This window comes from Empidonax traillii, unplaced genomic scaffold (genome assembly GCF_003031625.1).
Source record: "Empidonax traillii isolate 1590-97213 ecotype Southwest subspecies unplaced genomic scaffold, ASM303162v1 scaffold22:size5013007, whole genome shotgun sequence".
In the NCBI taxonomy this organism is placed as follows: domain Eukaryota; kingdom Metazoa; phylum Chordata; class Aves; order Passeriformes; family Tyrannidae; genus Empidonax; species Empidonax traillii.
The window spans coordinates 2,620,802-2,640,844 of record NW_020955215.1 but is presented as its reverse complement, the minus strand read 5'-3'; the positions used below and the strand labels follow the sequence as shown (position 1 = coordinate 2,640,844).

Below are 20,043 nucleotides of genomic sequence, written 5' to 3'. Positions count from 1 at the left end.
CAGGGAGCACTGCCAGGCTCAGCACTGCTGGTTCCCACCAGCACAGGGCCCTGTGCTCCTGCAGTCGGCAGTGAGACTGCTGCTCCTCTGCTTCAGGTCACAGCCCCTTGCAGCATATCGAGCCACAACCACATCCAGATCCTGCTCTCCAATACTAAAGGTCCAGATAATCAAGATGGTTTCAGATACAGGCAATCTTCTCTGTTTCTTATCTGGCAGTGACAGATTTAGGCCAAAAAGCAACAAGTGATTCCCTGGGAAAGGTTTTGCTGATGTTGAATCAGAAGGAATATGCCATTTTCAGAGAGCAGGAAAGCACACGAATTCCTGCACCCCTTGGTTGCCTCACATGTGTTTCCCCCTGTGCCCTGCTGAGGCATCTGGAGTGTGGTCCAGGGCACCAGGAGTACCAAGACTCACCTATGCAGATCTCATCATCCGTTTCAGCGTCGCCGATGCAGCGGAATTTGAACTCATTGAGGGAATCCGCAAACTTGCGCTTGGCAGCCGACAGGTCTGTGAGAGAGTGGGAGCAGGGAAAACAGGGATTTTAGAAATGCAAAAGTCCCCCAACAGCAGGATACAGGCAGGCACATAATCCCAGCTGGCAAACACGCACAGAGGGACCCGTTCAATGGGACCCAGAGAAACCCCAGAGCACCTGGGTCCTTCTGCCCTTCTGCACCCACCCCAGGGACAGGGCTCTGAGGGATCCCTGTCAGCAGCCCCCAAAATACTCTACAGCAGATGAAACCTCAAAACACCATGAGAACACCATGGGAGCCCAAGCCCAGAGCCACGGGGCAATGGCAAACAGTGACACACAGTGACACTGCCCTTCAAGAGATGGCACCTCTGCCAGGCTCCCAGTCCTGCTGAGGGAAGGCCCCACAGACAGGCAGTAATGCAGAGGTTCATTCTTCTTCCCAAGCCGCAGATTCTCTCTGAGATCTGGATCCTATTAAGTTCTTACTTGCAGTGACCTGAGTGGATCCAGGACTGGCTTTTCGAACCGGCCCCATAACCCAGCACACGCAGACACGGTCCTGGGCACCACGAGGCCACTGGCTCCAAGGGGAAGTTGTGGTTGCCAGCACTGTCAGCGTTAGGAAGACACAATGCTCAGTCCCCTGAGCATTTCTTCACTCAAAGACCAAAATTCAGTGGTTTTTTTCCCCCTTTCCAAGCACCGGAGGAAATAGTGCCTGCACACAAAGGCCGTTTCCTCCTCTCAGACACTGACAGCCAAGAGATAACCACAGCAGAATCCAAGTGTTTTGCCTTTCCCATGGGATAAGGCACTTGGCAGCTTTCTCCAAGCACTAAAGCTGTTCTCCCAGTATTCCTGCTGACAGCCCTGGGGCTAATCCTGCCCAGTTTAGTTCTGGCTGCCTTCACACAACTGCTTCCTAAGGCAGCAGAAAACCACCAAGACACAGCAGGCAGAGAGAGAGAAGGCACCGGGAGATTTCCCAGTGGAAAAGTACAGAGGGGGGCTTCTCCAAGAAGGTTCACACATAAACGGATTTGCACTTTGCTCCCTGGAGGATGGAATGAGCATGGCTTACACCCTGCCAGTGCCTGGAGCTGCTGGGAATCTCCATCGGCACCTACAGATGCAAGCCACGTCTTTTTCAGGGGCAGCTTCCCCAGGTGCTTCTGTCAGGGTTGAAAAGAGAGACTCGGGGTGTTGGAGGGTTTGCTGCAGCTCTGGGGCTCAGTGAAGGGCACTGGCACAGCCCTGGGCAGCTCTTTCCACTCCCCACCAAGGGCTCATGCTGGTATTGGGGGGCTTGGGGACTTTCACCCAGTCCCAGAGCCGAGTGGCCTCCTGTCTCCTCTGGAATAATAACAAAGATGACGTTAATGACTCAAGGAGCCACTTCCTCCCCCACCAGCCCCGTGCTGACTGGTAGCCACCAGCCACACTCTCCCCACACATCTCCCCACATGTTACGTGTGACACATGCCCACACAAATCCGACCACATGTGACACCCCTTGTGCCCACTGCCAGCTGGGCAGGACCCCAGAGCCAGAGGCTGCTCCAGCACAGGGAAGAACATCCAGACAGAGCCAAGCTCCCATGGCCCAGGGCAGGGTCACCATCCCTCCCACTCAGAGTGAGGATGAGGTTGGGGCTCTGGGACCAGACATGAGCCAGAGCGAAGCCTAGAAGCCCTTGGTGCCAGCAGCACTGACAGCAGTGGCCCAGGGTGCTTATAAATAGGCAAGGGAGAGGCAGGGGGTGATGGAGATAACTCCCACTGCAACAGTGATAAAGGATAAAATTAGCAGCAGGATCGGCCAGAAAGGGAGAAAGGGGCACCCATGCCTGCCCTGTGGGGCCCTGTTGTCCTCCCTGGGACACCGTCAGACCCACCCACACCCCAGCACCCCCTTTTCCTCTAAGTTGGAACCTCTCAGCTACATTTGGGGGAAAACCCCTCCAGTGGAAGTTGGAACGTGTGGTGAGAACAAGGCAGCCCCTCCACAGGCCAGCTCAGTTCCTGAGGGTTCTTCTTCCCCAGGGCTGTGAACAAGCAAACCCAAAATCCTACAAAGGCTCGACAAAAACTTCTGTTTCCTCTCATGCACGGGTAAAACCACCCAGACACTGCACATGAGTCACAGCCAGGCTGTGCCAAGGGCTCTTGGAAGTTTTTCTTCCAAGTTCTCCGCTGGTTTGATCGATCAACTGCAACATCAGGGAAAACCACCACAAAAAGCCTGAAAAATCCTTCTGCCTGAGCAACACAACCAGCTTGGGTTGCAGTTCTCCTCCTCGCCTTCATCACCTTCTGTGGCTCCCCCTTCTCATCAGGGCTGGTGGGGATGGGATGATCCCTTCAGAAAAGTCCACTTGACAGGAAGCAGGCACACACATTACATGCCAGAGGTCCAGCTGCACAGCTATGGCAACCAAGAACCTAAATAAAATGTCCTTTTAAATGTGATGCATCCTCCCCATCCACTGAATCCTTGACATCCATGGCATTCTCCACATCCACTACAGGAACAGCAGGAAGGAGGATGGTTCCCAGCAGGACAGAGGGCAGCAGCCTCACTTAACGCCTTCGTCCATCCCTCCTCTCTCACGCCCAGCTCAGGGGTCACCCCACATTACTCCTCCCTCTGCAGCCAGGGAGCCAGGTAATTGCTGGTTGGATTCCTGTTCCAGCCACACATCCCCAGGCTCCCTCCAAACCCAGCTGAAGCCAATGCTACTCCAGGCCCCAGCAGCCCTGCAAGGGATCAGCAGCAAGGGAGCCCCTCGTGCTCCCTCAGACCCTCCTCCTCAGCTACTGAGAGTCAAATCTTTCTCAGAAGTGGTTGCTGTGCAAGAGGATGTCAGGCAAGGAGCCTGACGTGGTTGGTTTTTACATAAAAAGCCCCTTCCAAAGGAATTTGGAACTGCTGGGAAAGGCCGTTTCCAGAAGGAAGATGTGATTTCACAACCCCCCTCCATGCACACAGCACCCCAGCAACAATGGGGATGACCCCACCCCAGCCAGGTCTACAGCTGGTGCTGCAGAGGGGCAGCCCCTGGGACACGCTGCTGTGAGATGGGGCAGCTCTGCTCCCCAGGGCACAAGTGCTCGATCTAACATGTCCCTGGTTCAGCTGACCTGGCATGAGGAGCCTCTACCACTTTAAAAAAGTTAAACCACAGCTTTGCCAAAAGCCATTCTCTCCTGCTCACTGGCTTCCAGCTCCTTCCCCAGCTTTATTCCTCAGCTAGACACCTCACCTCTGTGCAATACCCGTCAAACCTCTCTCTGAGTGTTTAAAACCTTTTCAGGCTTTCCCAAAAGGAACAGAGGTAAGCTGTGCTGAGAGCCTGGCCAGACAAAGAGCAGTTGCAGTTCCCTTAAACCAAAACTCATGAGGAGCAGAGAAGAAATTGGAACTCTTCCACCTGCATGTTCTGGATGGACGGCTGGGAAACGTGACCCAGGACACAGAGGGGAACTGCAACACAGCAAAATGAGATGTCGAGCAGACAAATGCCTAGTCCTGCTGCCTGGTCCCGTGTTGGAAAGATCAGGTTGGCCAGAGAAAAGTGAAACTGCTGGCTCAGAGACTGGGGCTCTCCCCACAGCTGACTCTGCAGCCAGTTTGCTACGTAAGCTGGAAAAAGCAAAAGGCTCAGCTGGGCCCAGGACAGGGGCAGGAGCAGCACGATGCTGTGGGTGGTTCAGGTTAAAGATAAACGTGCTGCTGGGTCTGACCACGAAGGGTTAATGCTGCTGCAAAGGGGGAGCAGAGGATGCTGCTGCAAGGCAGTCCAGGCTCTGGGCTCTGACAGAGGCTGTACTCACACAGAGCAGGATTTCTACACTTCCTGCAAAGAAAATTGCTTAATAGCCTATATTTAATGTTCAAGTGGACAACAGGAACCAGGACTCCTGCCCCTTCCTTCCCCCATGGCAGGGAACAGCAGGAACAGCAGGCTCAGGCTGCATGTCCCCTGCAAGCCCCCACAGAGGGACAGGAGGGCCCCCAGTCCCCTGCTCCTGCCAGCAGTGACATCGCCTGTCCCCACTGGCAGGCCCACGGCCCCAGGTGGGTCTGCCCTGGGAAACACCCCAAATGCAGGAGCCCAGAGAGAGCAGATCTGGGGATCACCCCCAGAGACCACCCATTTGGATGAAGCGAAAGCAGGACACAGCACTTGGCCACTCTGGTGGCACCTCTGCAGCCCCACAGCTCCCCAGCCCCACAGCCGGCACAGAGCAACCCCACGGCAGGCAGGGGCCAGCCGGGATGGGTAATCCAGGGAACAGCTGCTCTAATCAGCAGCCAAAACAGCCGGATTACAGCCCGCCAAGGGTGCTTAGAAAGCAGCAATATGGTGTCTATCCCCACAGCGAGCACCCGGCGAGCCGGGGCTGCCGGCACAACGCCAGAGTGAGCCACTGTGGGGTCACAAGACACCTCCCGGTGCCCAGGGATTGGGGTTGGGAAAGGCTGAAGCTGGGAATGGCCAACTGGACCTGACCCACAGATGCATGCGAGCACTCTGCATGGGACACTGTCCAAACCTGGCCCTGCCGTTCACACAGGAATCCAGCAACAAGCAACTGGTGCCTAAAAATCAGCATTTGCAGCTGCCAGCATCAAGTTTTACCCTCCAGTCCCAGCCCGTGCACTGCAGGGGTTGGCACCAAGCATCAGGGCAGCATCGTTAAATGCTTCATTTGCTCCAGAAGGTTTAAATCCTCTCTCTGCACTTCCCAGCGAGGTCAGCAAAGCCCTGCTCCCACGAGACACCGCAGACCTCTGGACCCAGCCCAATCCCCAAGTCCCTTCCATAGAGAATTAGCACTGATTTGTTTATTAAACAACTCCACTAGGCGGTTGGAGTTAATCAGTGATTTAGGATGGGACAGCAGCTGCTGGCAGGTTCCCCCTCTGAATCATCATTGAGTAAATATATAAGCCCAGAAGGGCAGAGCCTACCCCACCTCCGGCGCAGTTTCTGCCGTCATGTTCCCACACAAAAGCCCATGGAGAGGCTGCCCTGGCTCAGCACGTGTCAGACATGGAGGTCTGAGGGTGCCAAAGGCAGTGAGGTGACGACAGTGACCGGTGCAATGGCCTCAGTCTCTGCAGTGACCCCAGGCAGAACCCCCGAGGTGGGGAGAGCATCTCTGCCATGACCCCACACCGCCCCCCAGACCCCATTTTGGTGCCTCTTCCACACACACAGCCTCTAGTTGAAGTGCAGCACCAAGGCCAAACCCCACTTTCCCAAATCCCAAAACCTAATTTTTACCATGGGAAGTATACAAACACACACACCCCTACAAACCAGGGAAAAACCCAGAACTGCTCGGATGTTCTAAAGCGCAACAAAAACTGAATGATCTGTCCAAGACGCCCTAAGACTGCAGATCCAGGAGGATGAGCTCCTGCCCAGCCTTTCCATGCAGCCACAGCACTGCTGCCTGCTGCCTGCCGAGGCATCCCCGTATGCCTCCCCTGACACACTCAATGTGGCTCCGTACGGCAACACGTTTGCCAGAGGGACAGAGAACCCTTTGTGGGCTGAATGGCACCATTGACCGGGCTCAAACAGTAGATCAGATTTGAGTAACACGCAGAAGACGTGGATTATTTCCACGGTATTTTAAGAGATAAAGGTTCTGCGCTTCACGAAAAACAAAGTTTTCCGTTGGAAAGGACTGCCTGGCTGCACAGTTAAAATTATCCCCCGCTGCCCACCAGCCCAGCACCCGGCCACGTCATCGTGCCACCCCCAAATCAATAATGTTTGGAGTTATCTTGGGAGCTTTGCCAGGCCAGGACATTCGTGCAAAGCTTCCCAGTATTCCTGATGAAAGGCAACGAAGATCCAAAGGAAATGAAGCCGGAAGGACTGTAAGGTCCCGAGCTGCCAGCCTTGCATGTCCCATGTGACATCCTGCAGTGGGACTGGGGCTGCAGCAGCTCCGAGGTGAGAAGCTGCTCCCTCTGGCTCACACTGCTACCGCCACCCTTCCATTTCCCCCCAGTTTGAGGAAGCTGACAGTCATTCAGAGCCGTCGCCCTTCTGCTCCACTTCTCCAGTCTGTACCAGCCCTGGACTTCTCAGGCTCTGGAGCCCCAAGCCCAGTGCTGAGCATGCTCTGCCTCAGACACCCAGAGCAAAGGTCTCACCACTGCTCTCCATCCTTCCTGTTCGCCTTTTCTTAGCACTTGTCCACCACTTCCTATTGCAACAAAGCCCCAGCAGCCACTTTCGTGACTCAGATCCTTATCTCACAGAGGCAGAGACGCTGCAGAAGCCCAGCTCATGCAAACAGCTCTGCCTTTCCCTACTCCCAGTGTTGCCAGAATTGTGACACTGGTGGGAGACAAACTGGCCCAGGCAGTAGGGACAAGTTAACAAAATTAAGTGTCCCTGACCACTGCAAAGGGTCCCACCTGAAGAGACTCACTTCAGCACTGGGCATGTGAACCATCAAACCTCTCTATCCCATCAGGAAAGGAAGGCACAGGGAGACTCCCATCTGTCCTGCATGGAAACTCTGGATGATTTTCTCTACTTGCCCAAACAGGATTTTTCAGCAGGAACCACTCCAAAGTGAAGTGTTCTGTTTTGTGCCTGGCAGAGGCTGGCCCTGGCCCAGCTCTGCATTAATCAGGTTATTTTAATGAGCTGCTGCAGCTCTCGGCTCAGGGACATGGGGGAGGGTGGACAGGGGTGACGCTGGGTGGGGATAAAGGAGAGCCATAGAAGACAAAATGTCCCGAGAGCTCCCAGTGCAGGTGCAGGGTCGACACAGCACTGCGAGCCAGCCCTGCTTGCAGTCAGGACAGGGAGGAACATAAAACCCATAAATGATGCAAATGAACCCCGGAAAGGCTTCCCATTCCTGGAGAGGCTGAGGAGACAGATGTCTGCAGCTGCAGGAAGGCACAGCCTAACACAAGTCCTCGCTCCCAGCAAGGAGCAGCCAGACTTGGAGAAACACGAGAACCTGTCAGAACCCTGTCAGCAGCACTAGGAACTGCTACAAGATTCCCGGGATGGCCGTGGAAGATAAGGGGTCTGAAGCCAGGTACTGCCCACCCGGCAGGCAGCTTCCAGGCTGACCATCACTGTGTTGGGAATCAGCACATCGGATCAGCACAGCCACCCTCTGACTGCCCAGCACCAAACAGAGCCCTCCATGCCCCCTGCCCAGGGGGCTTCTTGGTGTTCTGCATGAACATGGCAACATCCCAGTCTTCCCACAGCCCCCAGAGCATCACTGCCCACAGTTCCCAGCGGATCACAGCCATCTGCCCCCTGGGACAGGGTAGCATCACCCAGGTGCCACCCCCACTCTCTTGAACTCACCATGGACACAGAGCATTTCATGCACTTAGCAGCAAAACAAAACAAAACGGGATTTCTCCACTTCCCCACCCAACTCCATGTCTGGCACTTTTCCCTGGGCTTATTTTTGTTCACATCCTGGTGTTGTTTTATGACAGAGCCCCCTGTCCCATCCCAACCAGCACAGTTTGCTGGGCAGGTGGCCAAGCATTGGAGCAACAGGAGCTCAGGTGGGAACAGGCAAGGTCTCTGAATAAAATCAAATGTAAATATTCACCACTCCAAGACGGAGAAGGGATGCATCCAAACAGCAAACACAGGCAACAGCTTAAGTGCCTGGAAAACATCAGGGACATGGTAATGAAATGGAAAACTACTGCCCTGGCTGGCATTTCCACGGGCAGCCGACTGCACGAGTGAACAATGTGAGGAAGCAGCAGTGAAAAATCCCTGTGTCCCAAGCAGGGCCAGGGATTTAGGCACAGCACTGGCTCAAAGAGAGAGATGGCAGACCTGCAGAGCAGGGCTGTCCCACTGCACCAAGCTGCCTGACCTGCAAACACCGATCCCTGAACACTATTCCCAAAACAAGGGGTTTGAATATCGCATTTACCTGCATGCTGCCCCACTCCTGCTGCTCCAGGCAGGTTGTGTAAATGCTTTCAGCCTTACACCTGTAAAGTGCCTCTAAAAGCAGGTGGAAATGCCATATTTTTCCCAGAACTCCCCATTTCCCCTAGTTCCCTCGACGGGGAGGGCAGGTGAGTTCATGTTAGCGTAACACTGCCTTGATAACTGTAATTTCTCCTCTAAGCCTTTTCCTCACTGTGCCAGGGGAGGTTCAGGTTCGACATCAGGAAGAATTTCTTCACGGAAAGGGTGGTCAGGCCCTGGAAGGGGCTGCCCAGGGAGCTGGTGGAGTCACTAAACCTGGGGGTTCAAGAAATGACTGGATGTTGTACTCAGTGCTCTGGTCTCGTTGACAAGGTGGTGATCAGTCACAGGTTGGACTTGATGATCTTGGAGGTCATTTCCAACCTAAATCATTCTGTAATTTTGTGATTCCCCTCCTTTCCAAACCCTGGCACAACCCACTGGAAGGTTGCAGATGACTTTACCCTTGTTGCCACAATATTTCATCGACTGGAGCCTGGAATCACATTTCATTAGGACAGAATGCCCTGCCCGAGACAGCTAATCGATTTAGAGGACACTAATCCAGAAGAAATTTGCTCCTGACCGAGGCAATGCCCATTAGCAGAGCAGAAGGCCAGGCAGAGGTCTGGCTGGGAGGGGGGTCCTGGGACGGGGGGGGTTATGGCAGAGCCCCCCACCAGGCATCGTGCAGGGCAGGAGCAGATGCCTCAGGCACTGGCCCCACATTTGGATTAGTCTGTTATTAAATCTAATTAGTTAATAGGTGGGCCGCAGGGAGCCAGCTTGTTTTCTCCAGGGGCAGGCACCAAATCATAGAGGTTTCCCAGGGTCCCTGCGGTCCAGGTGGGGAGGGGACCCACACCCTGTCCCTGCAGGCAGGACAGGAGGCTTTCCCAGCACATCCCATTTGGCCCATAGTGTGGGGTAGTGCCCCCCCCGTCCCCCCCTCTCAGGTCCCCATCCCAGGGGCTGTGCCCACAGACAGGGCAGGGAAATGGGGTCAGCTCCCAGCCCCTCCAGAAGTGGTTCTGCACAACCTGCTTCCTTCTCCTCCCAAGGAGCCTGCGGAAATCCTTTTGTCTCCAGTGCTCCACCACGTCAGCTGTAAGAACAGGAAAAATCCCACCGTGTTCACAGGAACATCGCTGGCAAGTGAGTCAATTTTTCCTGCTCTGGCAGGAAAAAAAATATAAATTAAAATCTCCAGCAGAGCCTAGGGAGGCACGCAGGGTGAGAACAGGGATGCACAGCCCAGGGTGTGTCATAGAATCATGGAATAGTTTAGATTGGAAAAGCCCTTTAAGCCCTCAAATCCAGTCGTTCCCCCCAACATTGCCAGGGCCACCACTGACCATGTTCCCAAGAGCCACATCCATACATCTTTTAAATCCATTTAGGGATGGTGACTCCACCACTGCCCTGGGCAGCCTGTTCCAGTGCCTGATCACTCTTCTGGAAAGGAAACCTGGGCTTTCTTCTGGAATTCATGGGAGAAACACCCAATGCTCTCCTCTGCAATGGTTGGATTTTTTTAAAAATATTGCTAAGCAACCAGCGCTCAGCGAGGGCATCGCTTTGGACAGACGCTGTTTCAGCTAGAAAAGGAATATAAAAACAGCAGAGGGACGCTGTGGCGGGCAGTGTTGTGGAAAAGGTACATGCCAGCTCATTTTACAGGTCACTCAGCTGGTGCACAGAACCCTTCACACTTCCGTTGTTATGGATAATGGAACAGCAGAACAGTTTGGGTTGGAAGGGACCTTAAAGCTCATCTCATTCCACCCTCTTGCCATGGGCAGCAACACTTTCCACTAGACCAGCTTGCTCCAAGCCCTGCCTGAGGGTCCAAACCACAGGGAAGGGTGAGAAAGCAGCAGCACCCAGGCCCTTTGCTGGTCCCTGTCCCCATGCTGGCACAGGCAGCCCCGGCCCCCACACGGCACGGCTGTGCCCGCCGCTCCACGTGCGGGAGCCAGATGGTCCGGAGGCTGGTGTGCTTCCCACAAACTCCAGCTAGAAACCATCTTGGCATCACCACAGAGACATCCCCTTCCCCATCGGCGCCAGAGTCTCCACAGTGCAGAGCATCCTGCAGCTACCATCCCTCCTCAGCAAACATCCTGCACTCCCAGACATGCCACGACCCCCCAGCTCCCATCAGCAGGTGGGAGCGGAGGCAGAGCAGCTCAATTCCCAGTTTCTCCAAGCCACACCTGGGACCATCCTTGCTATTAAGAGCTGGGGTGATGCCCTAAAGATCCCGCCTTGTCAGAAGCCCGCAGGCCCAGGGTCACCAGCCGCTTGCACAGAGCAGGTGGAAGCACCTTTGGCACAGGGAGCATGCCAGGAAAACAGGGAAAACAGCCTCGTCTGCGCCGGCCACGGTGACAGCCGCTCGCGTGCCCGGGGGAGGAGGAGGATGATTCACGCTGAAGTGAACAAGCTGTGCAGGTTTTGGTACGAGCTCCCCCTCGCTTTGCCTCCCCTCCCACCCACCTCGGTCACGCTACAGCTACTCATCACACCACGGCTGAACCCAGATCCTGAAAAGTGATGGATAAAAAAAGGCGGAACCCGGCGGTGGATCCCTGGCACAGCCCGTCCTCCTGCTGTCCCACCGCTGTGTGGTGCAGAAGGGGCCCAGAATACCCTAAATCAGCACCACAGCACAGGCAGAGTTCGCTTGGCCACACTGCCACTGCCCCTCAGACAGGGTGGGGGGACTGAAGCCCCTCTGCTAAGGTGGAGGGATGCCAATCCCTGAGCACCCCTGTCCTATTTTGTGCAGGGATGCTGCCCTGGCCATAGCAACCCCATGCCTGGTCATGGGGTTCAGGAAGAAGCAAGAAGCACACAATGATTTTTTAGGGTACCTGTTCAGAGAGGGTGCAATCAAAGGGGTTGATGATCCCGCTCTGCCAGCCAGGGAGGGGGCTGGCAGCACAGCAAGGACAGACATTCCATCCCAGCTAAGGGCTCCTGTGGGCTGGGATCAGCCAGGAAAACACCACGTGTGCCAACCTGCAGAAAGCACAGGGACACGCAGAGCCGGCACCGCCGCTGCCTCCCACCCTCCCCGCAGCAACCATGGGAACGGCATTTCCTCACATGGATTCCCAACGTCACTGTGAGCTGCTACCCTCAAAGGAAAGAAAAAGAAAGGAAATCTAAAGAGCCTCCAGCCTGTGTCCAGGGCACGCAGGTGATGCCACACGTTGCCAGAGGTGATGCCATACATGTTGCATGCACCTCTCAATCCGGTGGCATTGCAGGAGCAACAAATAGAGACAGAAGATGCAGCTGTGACGGCACACCTGCAGCCTTGGAAAAACACTCTCTTGACCCAAAACAGGCAAATCTGCTCCATGCTGGAAGTGTGAGCAGGATGCAGCAGGTACCTGGCTCCCGGTGCTGGAGGAACACTGGGGCACCCAACCTGCCCCTTCGCATGCCCCTCCCCAGGACCATCCACCTCCAGCTCAGATTCACTTCCTGGACCCTGGGGTGTGACCTAAGGCTACACCAGCTCTGGCACCACAGCAGTTCCAGCTCTTGCCTCTTGGAGCTGCTGTTCATCCCAGTCCATCTCCCTCCTACCCAAAAAGCTGGGTTTAACCTGCGATGGGGCACACACTCAGTTGCAGGTGCCATGGCCAGGCAGCAGCACACACGGAGCCTGCGGCTTCTCCAGGCTCTATCAACACATCAGCGTATCAGGACATGTGCCCAGAGGTGCTCTGTGGCACACTCCCAATTAAGGAGATCTCCCAGCCCTGTTAATGAGCCTTCTGTCAGCATAATTTAAAAGATGTAATCACGACACAGCCTCTCCTGCACACCCAAACCCTTCCGCTCACCAGCTTCCCTCTCCAGCACTGCCAAGAGGCCGGATCTGGCTCCAGCTCAGCAGCTCATGGCATTTGTTTGGTGGCTACCACAGGACTCAAGAAGTCCACTCCAACTGGGAGCTTGGCTCCCACCATCAGTTCACAAACTGAGTGGTCATGGTTGGGGCAGGGGTACTTCTGGAAGATGGGTGAATGGTCCCTAGGGATGCTGTGAGGAACCTCCAACATGAATCACAACCACAGCAGCACACATGGGTGAGCCACTGCAGCATCCAGGCAGGGCAAGTCTCCCTCTCAGGCAGAGCCAGGTAGGATAAGCATGCAGCCCTCTGGAGCCAGCACTGCCGGCATTACAATTCCTCCAGGGCTCACAGTGCAGACCCAGCATCACAAAGAGCATCTCCCAAGCAGAAACACATTCCTGTCGCTAATTTCCACTGGGAAGGAAGAGCAGAAGCTTTAAATTTGTGCTGAAAATGAAGCAGAGTATTATCACCTGTCCTACTCCTCGTTTGAATAAAATCCCAGGCAAGCTATTAAAGATGTGGCTGCACAAGCCACACAGGTCATGCAAAAAAGAAGTCCTCAGTGCCTTTGGCCCTGCTGGTGCAGGACTGACTGGGCTGTAATCACATCCCTCTCCACGGCCCAAAGTATTCCCTACACCAAATGTTTCCCACAGGAAGGAAGAGGAGAAAAATACACCCTGACAACACAGGGGAACCACGTTACACCTTGGCTGGGTGAACAAAGCAGGAAAAGTCAGAAGCAAATCATTTTACCAATCAAACCCCAAACCCACGTGCTTTCCCCCAGACCAGCCCTGCGGTTTGCTTGCCTGGCCAAGGTGGGGGGAAAGCCCACGGGGGGGCCTGGCTGTGCCCCACCGCACTGGGGGTGCAGGCAGGAAATGAAAACCCTTCTGAGCACAGGGCAAGCTCCTTGGGCAGCACTGGCTCCCACCACCCAGGAAGGGACTGGAGTCTCTTCCCATACGGACGCTCCGGGAAATCCTCCTGTGCCGCAAGGCAGCAATTCCCCAGCTCTGAGAAGATGCTGCAGGTGACTCACCTTGGCCACCCCGCACCCAATGCTGCTCGTGGGTGGCTGGCACCAAGCGCTCAATGGCAGCAGCCAAACATCATTTCTCACGGCACAACCAGAGCAGAACCGAGTGCCAGCGGTCACAGCAACCCAGAGAGGGAGGGGGTGTTACTTTTGCACAACACTCCTTTTCCTTCAAACATGAGCCTGCAAAGTCCAGGACTCTCCTGGCCAGCAGCACAGTTCTGAGCACTCATGTTTTCACCTGCACAAACAAGGGGCTGTGCCAGGAAAGGCCAGATCTAAACCTCTGGACTTTGATCACTCCACTCCTCCGTGCAAGCGTGGTGGGAAGCCTTTGGGCTTCGGGGACCAGAAGGGCAAAAGGGATGAAAATAACCTACAATGGGCTTTGGGTTCCTCCTTCTCAGCACCAGTGGGGCACAAGGACCAGTCATTCCAGATGGAACCAGGTTACAAAGCAGCCTAAGACAGGGCATGTCCTCCAATACATCTGAGGGCTTTGCCCCTGCAGAGGCACACAAGGGCATTTTGAGTGCACGGCACTCTGTTACAGCCTACCTGCCCTCTGCCCACCTCAGTCAACGCTCCCCCAGACCCACTCCCCAGGGGGACCGAGTGTGCTGAGCCAGGGGCCGTGCAGAGCAGGAAGGGAGAGGCAGTGATGGTGGCAAAGTGGGCAACTGAAGGTATCGACAGTGAAACGTTTCCTTATCACCCGCCTAAGCCTTGTTTGTGTCAAAAGGGAATTAAGTAAACACTGGGCAAAAGTTTCACTTTCATTTCCAGGCTGTTGCACAACCAGTGCCAGCTCCATTCACTGCTGCCCCACAGCCATGGGCACAGCTCTGGGTACAGCATTGCCACGCCACAGCCACGGCCACAGACGTTTCATAAAGGATTGGTTTCACCAAGATGCTGCTGAGATGTGGAACAGAACCTGTGTGCAAGAACGCCCCCGAGCCCAGCACAACAGCATCACCAGCAACCACCCCACCACCCCACTTCGCGTTTTAACCTGCACACAACCCCAGAACTGGATTTGTCCCAGGAAAAACCCCACAGCTGCAGCAAAAGCCCTGCTGGCATCACCCGTGGTGGCAGCACAGGCCACTGCCGCCACCCTGGCGCAGTGCAGGCACACAGGGGTCATCCTGGGGGGCAACTCATTAAAATCACACCCTGCAGGCACAGACAGAAGGGCGACCACACTTCTCAGTCAGCCACATGCACCAGCTGGAAACCTCAGTTGGGAGTAGGGGAAAACCCCAGCTGCTCACTGCAGCCAGGATGGGACATGCTGGTGGAAGGCAGAGCTGGCATGAGACCTGTGAGACAGTACTGTAGCATCTGCCCTGAGAAGCCAGTGGGGCCAGAGAAGCCCCAAACTGCTGCAGGACTGAGGTCGACCCCAGCATCATCCCTTTCCCGCATTCCTCTTTGATCCTGCCCTTCCTCACTGCCAGCCACAGCTGAGGTGACCCAGACAAAAACTAGCCAAAGGAAAAGTGATCCAGAACACCAAACCAGCCCAACTTTGGAGGGCAGGGCACCTCCACCCTTCCCATGGGAGCCCAGGGCACGGTACAGCCCCTCGGGGTCCAGCCCTTGTGCCCCTCGTGGGGAGAAGGTTCACAGAGCCGGCCCCATCCCAGCCCCACCACATAAATGAAATTGCAGCCTCTGCCATGGGAGCGCGGCAGCAGCCGGGGCGTGGACGGGTTCAGTGGCTTCAAATTAGTGCCTGGGAGTTGGAAGAAGCAAAACAAACCAGTAGAAACGTGGCAGGGCACCGGGCTGTGCCCGGTGCCTGAAGGGGATGACAGCCCCATTGCCACGGGGACACGGTGCCTGGCAGGACAGGGAGACAGGGAGGAGGAGGGAGAGAAGCAGAGTGCCCAGCTCAGCCCCCAGACTCGGCGTGGGGGAGGAGATGGCTGGCAGCCACCTGCACCCCCACTCCTCCATCTTTACATATGCTGCCCATCTTCCAAAGCAAGCTGCAGGCATCTCTGCATCACCATCTGGGCACCTGGGCTCCATATCCCCCTCCATGGAAGCGAAAGGTCTGGGACGAGCTGCTGGCTGGGACACAGCTCCCTGCCTACCCCTTTCACAAGCACAGGGGCACACAAAGGGACAAAATCCTTCAGCATGCCTGTTCCCAATGGTCACCACAGCTCCTTCACTAGAGAACGAGTTTCACGGCATCCAGGCTTCGAGTTCATTATTTATGTTACACTCGAAGTCTTTGCATCTGCAAAACTTTCTGAATAATTTATGGTGGTGGATCAGGGAGGAAGAGGGACACGTTTTGCTGAAAACCAGGTCACTCCGAATACCAGCCAAGCAGCGAAGGGAGACAATGGAAACGGGCACAGAAACTCACTGGGGAGAAAAAATCCAACAGCATTTATCTATATACATATACACACACGATCCAGAGATGCCCCCGGCATCTGAAGACGTTTAGGAAGACCGGTCCCTTCAGCAAATGAGGATAATTTTCAATCTTCTAAATTTATTTTTTCTCTAAGGGAAGGATAAAGAGCTGTGAAATCAGTCCCATTTCCCTCTGTACCTCATGAAGGGCAAAAGCAGGGCAGAGCAGCCCCTTCACCAAACGCTGGCAGAGACACTTTTACCTGCCCTTATCCAGTCTCACCATTCCTGCATGTTGGTGTCAGCATGGGAGCTGTAAGGGGTCAAACAGGAAACAGAACACTCCTGCTCAGCACTATAAGGGCTCTTCCCCCTCCTGCACCTTCTCCCCACCACGGCCCGTCCAAGCCACCCCTCGCCGATACACAAGGAGTTATGTTCTCCTCACGCCCATCTTCAAACAAAGAGGATGTGAAATGTTCAGCAAAGGCAAGAGGAAGGAAAATGGGCAAGGATATTGCCAAGACCTCACGTAACTCTGGTTGCAGGACACTGTGCTGTGCCAAGGGCCCAGACACCCTCCAAGCCCCTCGCTCCAAGGGTAGCGTGCCTTGAGCTGGGGGTCTGCTGCTCCCTGGGCCTGCCTGCCTCCACTTCCACATGCCACAACAGCTGGGGAGCAGCATGGAGACAATAACAGCTAGATAAGGCCACCATGCCCAGCAATGAATCAGGAGATGAACAATTTGGAGAAAAATAAAAGCTGGGTAAGAGAAGCAAGCACCAGTCACGGCCAGGAATGGCCCCAGATATCACCTGTACTGACTGACAGGGGTGACATCCCCAGCCCTGAGCCGTCCCCAATCTCCAGACATGAAAGCAACACCAAGCAACAGGCAGCAGAGCAGCTCCCTCCTCCTGCAGCACTTCTATCCCTGCTGACAGATGCCAGAATGGTCTGTAAGGGCTTAGGCAACATGTCAGACCTTGGACCCACCACACACCGAGGGTAACACACATGGGGAGAGCTGGGACAGATCCTGTCCTGTGCCAGGTCTGCTGAAGCAGTCACAAGCATCACAGCTTGGAGCAGCCCCTCAGCCAGTGAAGTCACTCCTGCAGCAGCAGAAGGATGTACAGAGCGATTGAGCATCCAGCCAGGAAGGGGACAACCCTCCCCAGCCTCCAAGGCAGTGCCCTGCCCCACACACCCCCAAACCTTCCCCCCAGACACCCTGCAGACCATGCCACACGTGCAGGGGATGTGGCCACAGCAGCGCCGGCGCCTGGGCACTGATTCACACTCCAGCAGAATCGGCGTTATTCCTGTCCCTGCAGCCTGGGCACTCGCGGAACAATCCCCCGGCCCAGTGCAGGAATTAAGGGCTAATCCAGGAACGTATTCAATAGAGGCTACAAAACAATTCAGCCATAAAAACATCCTTATCTCCAGAGGCCGGCGACCGTTCTTCCTGCCCCAGCGCAGCAGCCTGGGGCACGGGGCCGTGAGGCACGGTCACAGCCAGCGGGACAGGAGCCCACTGGCAGCCACGAGCCCACAGGGGTTCACAGCACACCCCAAAATACCTGCACACAGCGTGACTGGGGCAAGGGCACAGCCAGCCCCCTCGGCCAGCACCAGCTAAACATGCCCAGTGACTGAACTCAGAGCCGAGCACCCTTGGGACCCACCAGTTAACTCCTAAAATGTATTTTCAGTGAAGAACAATGCTGTAGGATAAATGCTGTAGGGATAAAATGAACAGTCCAGGCAAGGCCAGGCACCGGCTGCCTTGAACAAACGCTCCACAGCAGAACACATCTCAGTCCTCCAGAGCTGTAAAAGTGCTGACAGCTGAAGGATTTGGGTTTTATTTTAACCCAAAATGCCAAGAATTGGTACAATAGGGGTCCATGTAACCCAGATGTTAACAGCTGCTACTCCAGCGCAGAGGAACCACACACACAGGGTTTAGTATGAGATCAGAAAGGAAGGGAGCAGAAATCAGCTCTCCCAGGAACGGACAGAGGGGTGGGCTTGACCAGAGCATCACCTGCCCCACCCCATCCCAGGGTGACAGCCCTGCCCCACAGCCCCATAACGACCCTACTGCATCCCCGAGGCCAGGCTGGGGCATGGCAGGTGATGCCACAGGGGCTCTATGGCACAGGTCTGTGTCATGTGTCCCTCTGTCACCCCATGGCACCGACTGGGGTAGGCTGAGCCTGGCGAGGTAACCACGTGTGCTGCCAGCCTGAAACCCCCTGGCTGGGGAAGCGCCCTGTGATTTGGGCCCAATCCCAGCTGTGGGGATAGGAGTCAGCCCAGCCTGGGCATGAGGGATAACAAGGATGCTGCCAGCCACAGGTGAGGGTCTCCCCAGCCTGCATTGCTGCATCCTCCTCCCACCCAGACCCCACCATAGTGGTTTGCAGCTTTGCCCCCTCCCCACCACCATCTACACTTCCCCACTGGGGATGGAGGGGTCAGCCCAGTCAGAGCCACAATGGGGCACCCCCACCCTGAGCAGCGAGGGCACTGATGACAACTGGAGGGTTGGGCACAGCACCAACCCATCACCCAGGCAAACCATCCCCAAAGGATGCAACTGCTGAAGGCCACGGACTGAGAGCTGGCAGACCAAGACTACACATGTCCCATGACCGTGCACATCCTGGTGGACCAGGACCAGTACCAAACATGTCCCAGTGGACCATGTTCGTGCATATCCTCATGGACCAGGACCAGAACCATGCACATCCCGAAGGATCCATCCTGACGGACTACACATATTCAGATAGACTAGGACCAGCACCCAGGACCACACATGTCCCCAGCGACCACGGCCAGGCACATCCTGATGGATCATGCACGTCCCGCTGGACCCGGACCAGGCACATCCCAATGGCCCAGCCAGACCACAACATGCAGGAGGGACAGGGTGAACGCAGGTGGCCCCCGATGGAGCAGGAGCCCCCGGCCCGGCCCGGGCAGCGCGGGGAACAGCGGGCGGGCCGGGGCTGGGGGAGCAGCCGGGGGTCGCGGGGTCCCGCCCCCGGCCCCGCACTTACTTTTGAGGGCGGCGACGAGCGACTTCCCGTCCTTGATGAGCTCCTTGATGAACTTGTTGGTCTTGTCCAGCTCGGCCTCGTGGGAGCGCAGACGCTCCCGGAACTGCGGGCTGTCCAGGCAGCACTCGCTGAACTCCAGCGCCGGCAGCCCCATGCTGCCGGGCACTGCGGGGGGAAACCGGCAAGAAACGGTGAAAAGAGGAGAAAAACCAAAGGTTTCCTAAGGCGAGGCGCGCAGCCGGTCGTGCGGGGAGCCGGCGGGAGAGCGGTGCCGGGCCAGGCCGGGCCGAGCCGGGCGGAGCGGAGCGGGGCCGGGCGGAGCGGCGGGAGCGGAGCCGCGGCGGGGGCGGAGCTGCCGCCGCTCTGGGGCCGCCGCCCGGGCCGGGCCCGCGCCGCCACCGCGCCACGCCCCCTGCGCGCCGCCAGCCAATGGGCGGGCCCCGAACCGCCCCTCCGCGCCTTCTCAGCCAATCGGCGGCGGGGGCGGGTCCGCGCCAGGCCCGTCCCCGCGGCTCCCGCACCTGGGCCGGACCCGCCCGGGGGCAGCGGCGGCACCGCCGTGGGGGCCAGAGGGCTGCTCTGCCCTGCCCCGCTCCCGCCCCGCTCCCCACGCCCCGGCCCGGACCGCCCGGGGGGAAAGCCGCGCCCCGGCCTGCGGGAGCGCCGCTCCGGCCCGCCCCGTGCCCGCCCGGGTGGTGGCTTCGCACGTTTCTCCTCCCATCGCACATCTGTGGCAGAGATTATTGCCCGGTTTAGTGTGCGAGCTGAGAGAATAAACCCTTAATCTCCTGGAAGGGCTGGTCGCGGAGGGGCGGCGGGAGAGCCGGCACCACTGAGGGGCTGCGGGGCCCGACCCCACCGACGTGTGCCGTGACGTCCCCAAAAGAGCATCGTCCCACGGACGGTGGCTGTCCCCACTTGTCTCCATGGCTGTCGTCACACACTCACCCGGTCACTTCTCCCTGCGGCCCGTTTCCTTCAGGAACATGTCAGGAATTTGGCCCTGGCGCAGCAGCTGCCTCATCATCTCCTTGCCTCGGCTGGGAGCCTCCAGGAGCAAACTGCAGCCCAGCAAACTGCTCCTTCTCGTCAGTATTTGTGGCTGCCATAAGGTGGATGGTGGCAGCTACTCACCAGGAGAACGGGAGAGACCATCAGTGCCAGCTCCACGGAGCTGAGAAAATCAATTCCT

The 20,043-nt window shown here is 56.6% G+C and overlaps 1 protein-coding gene across 3 annotated transcripts in view; it reads right to left on the bottom strand.

Annotated features, from left to right (window-relative positions):
• ARHGAP26 (Rho GTPase activating protein 26) overlaps positions 1-19,157 on the bottom strand; it is a 111,955-nt gene extending 92,798 nt beyond the window's left edge. For all 3 annotated transcript variants that reach the window (XM_027902172.1, XM_027902182.1, XM_027902193.1), the window contains exons 1-2: positions 18,852-19,157; positions 421-516 (exon numbers count right to left, since the gene is read on the bottom strand). In XM_027902172.1, coding sequence (XP_027757973.1) covers positions 421-516; positions 18,852-19,005 — 250 coding nt within the window. In that variant the 5' untranslated portion in view covers positions 19,006-19,157. The remainder of the gene's footprint in view (positions 1-420; positions 517-18,851) is intronic.
• Positions 19,158-20,043: the final 886 nt, after the last annotated feature.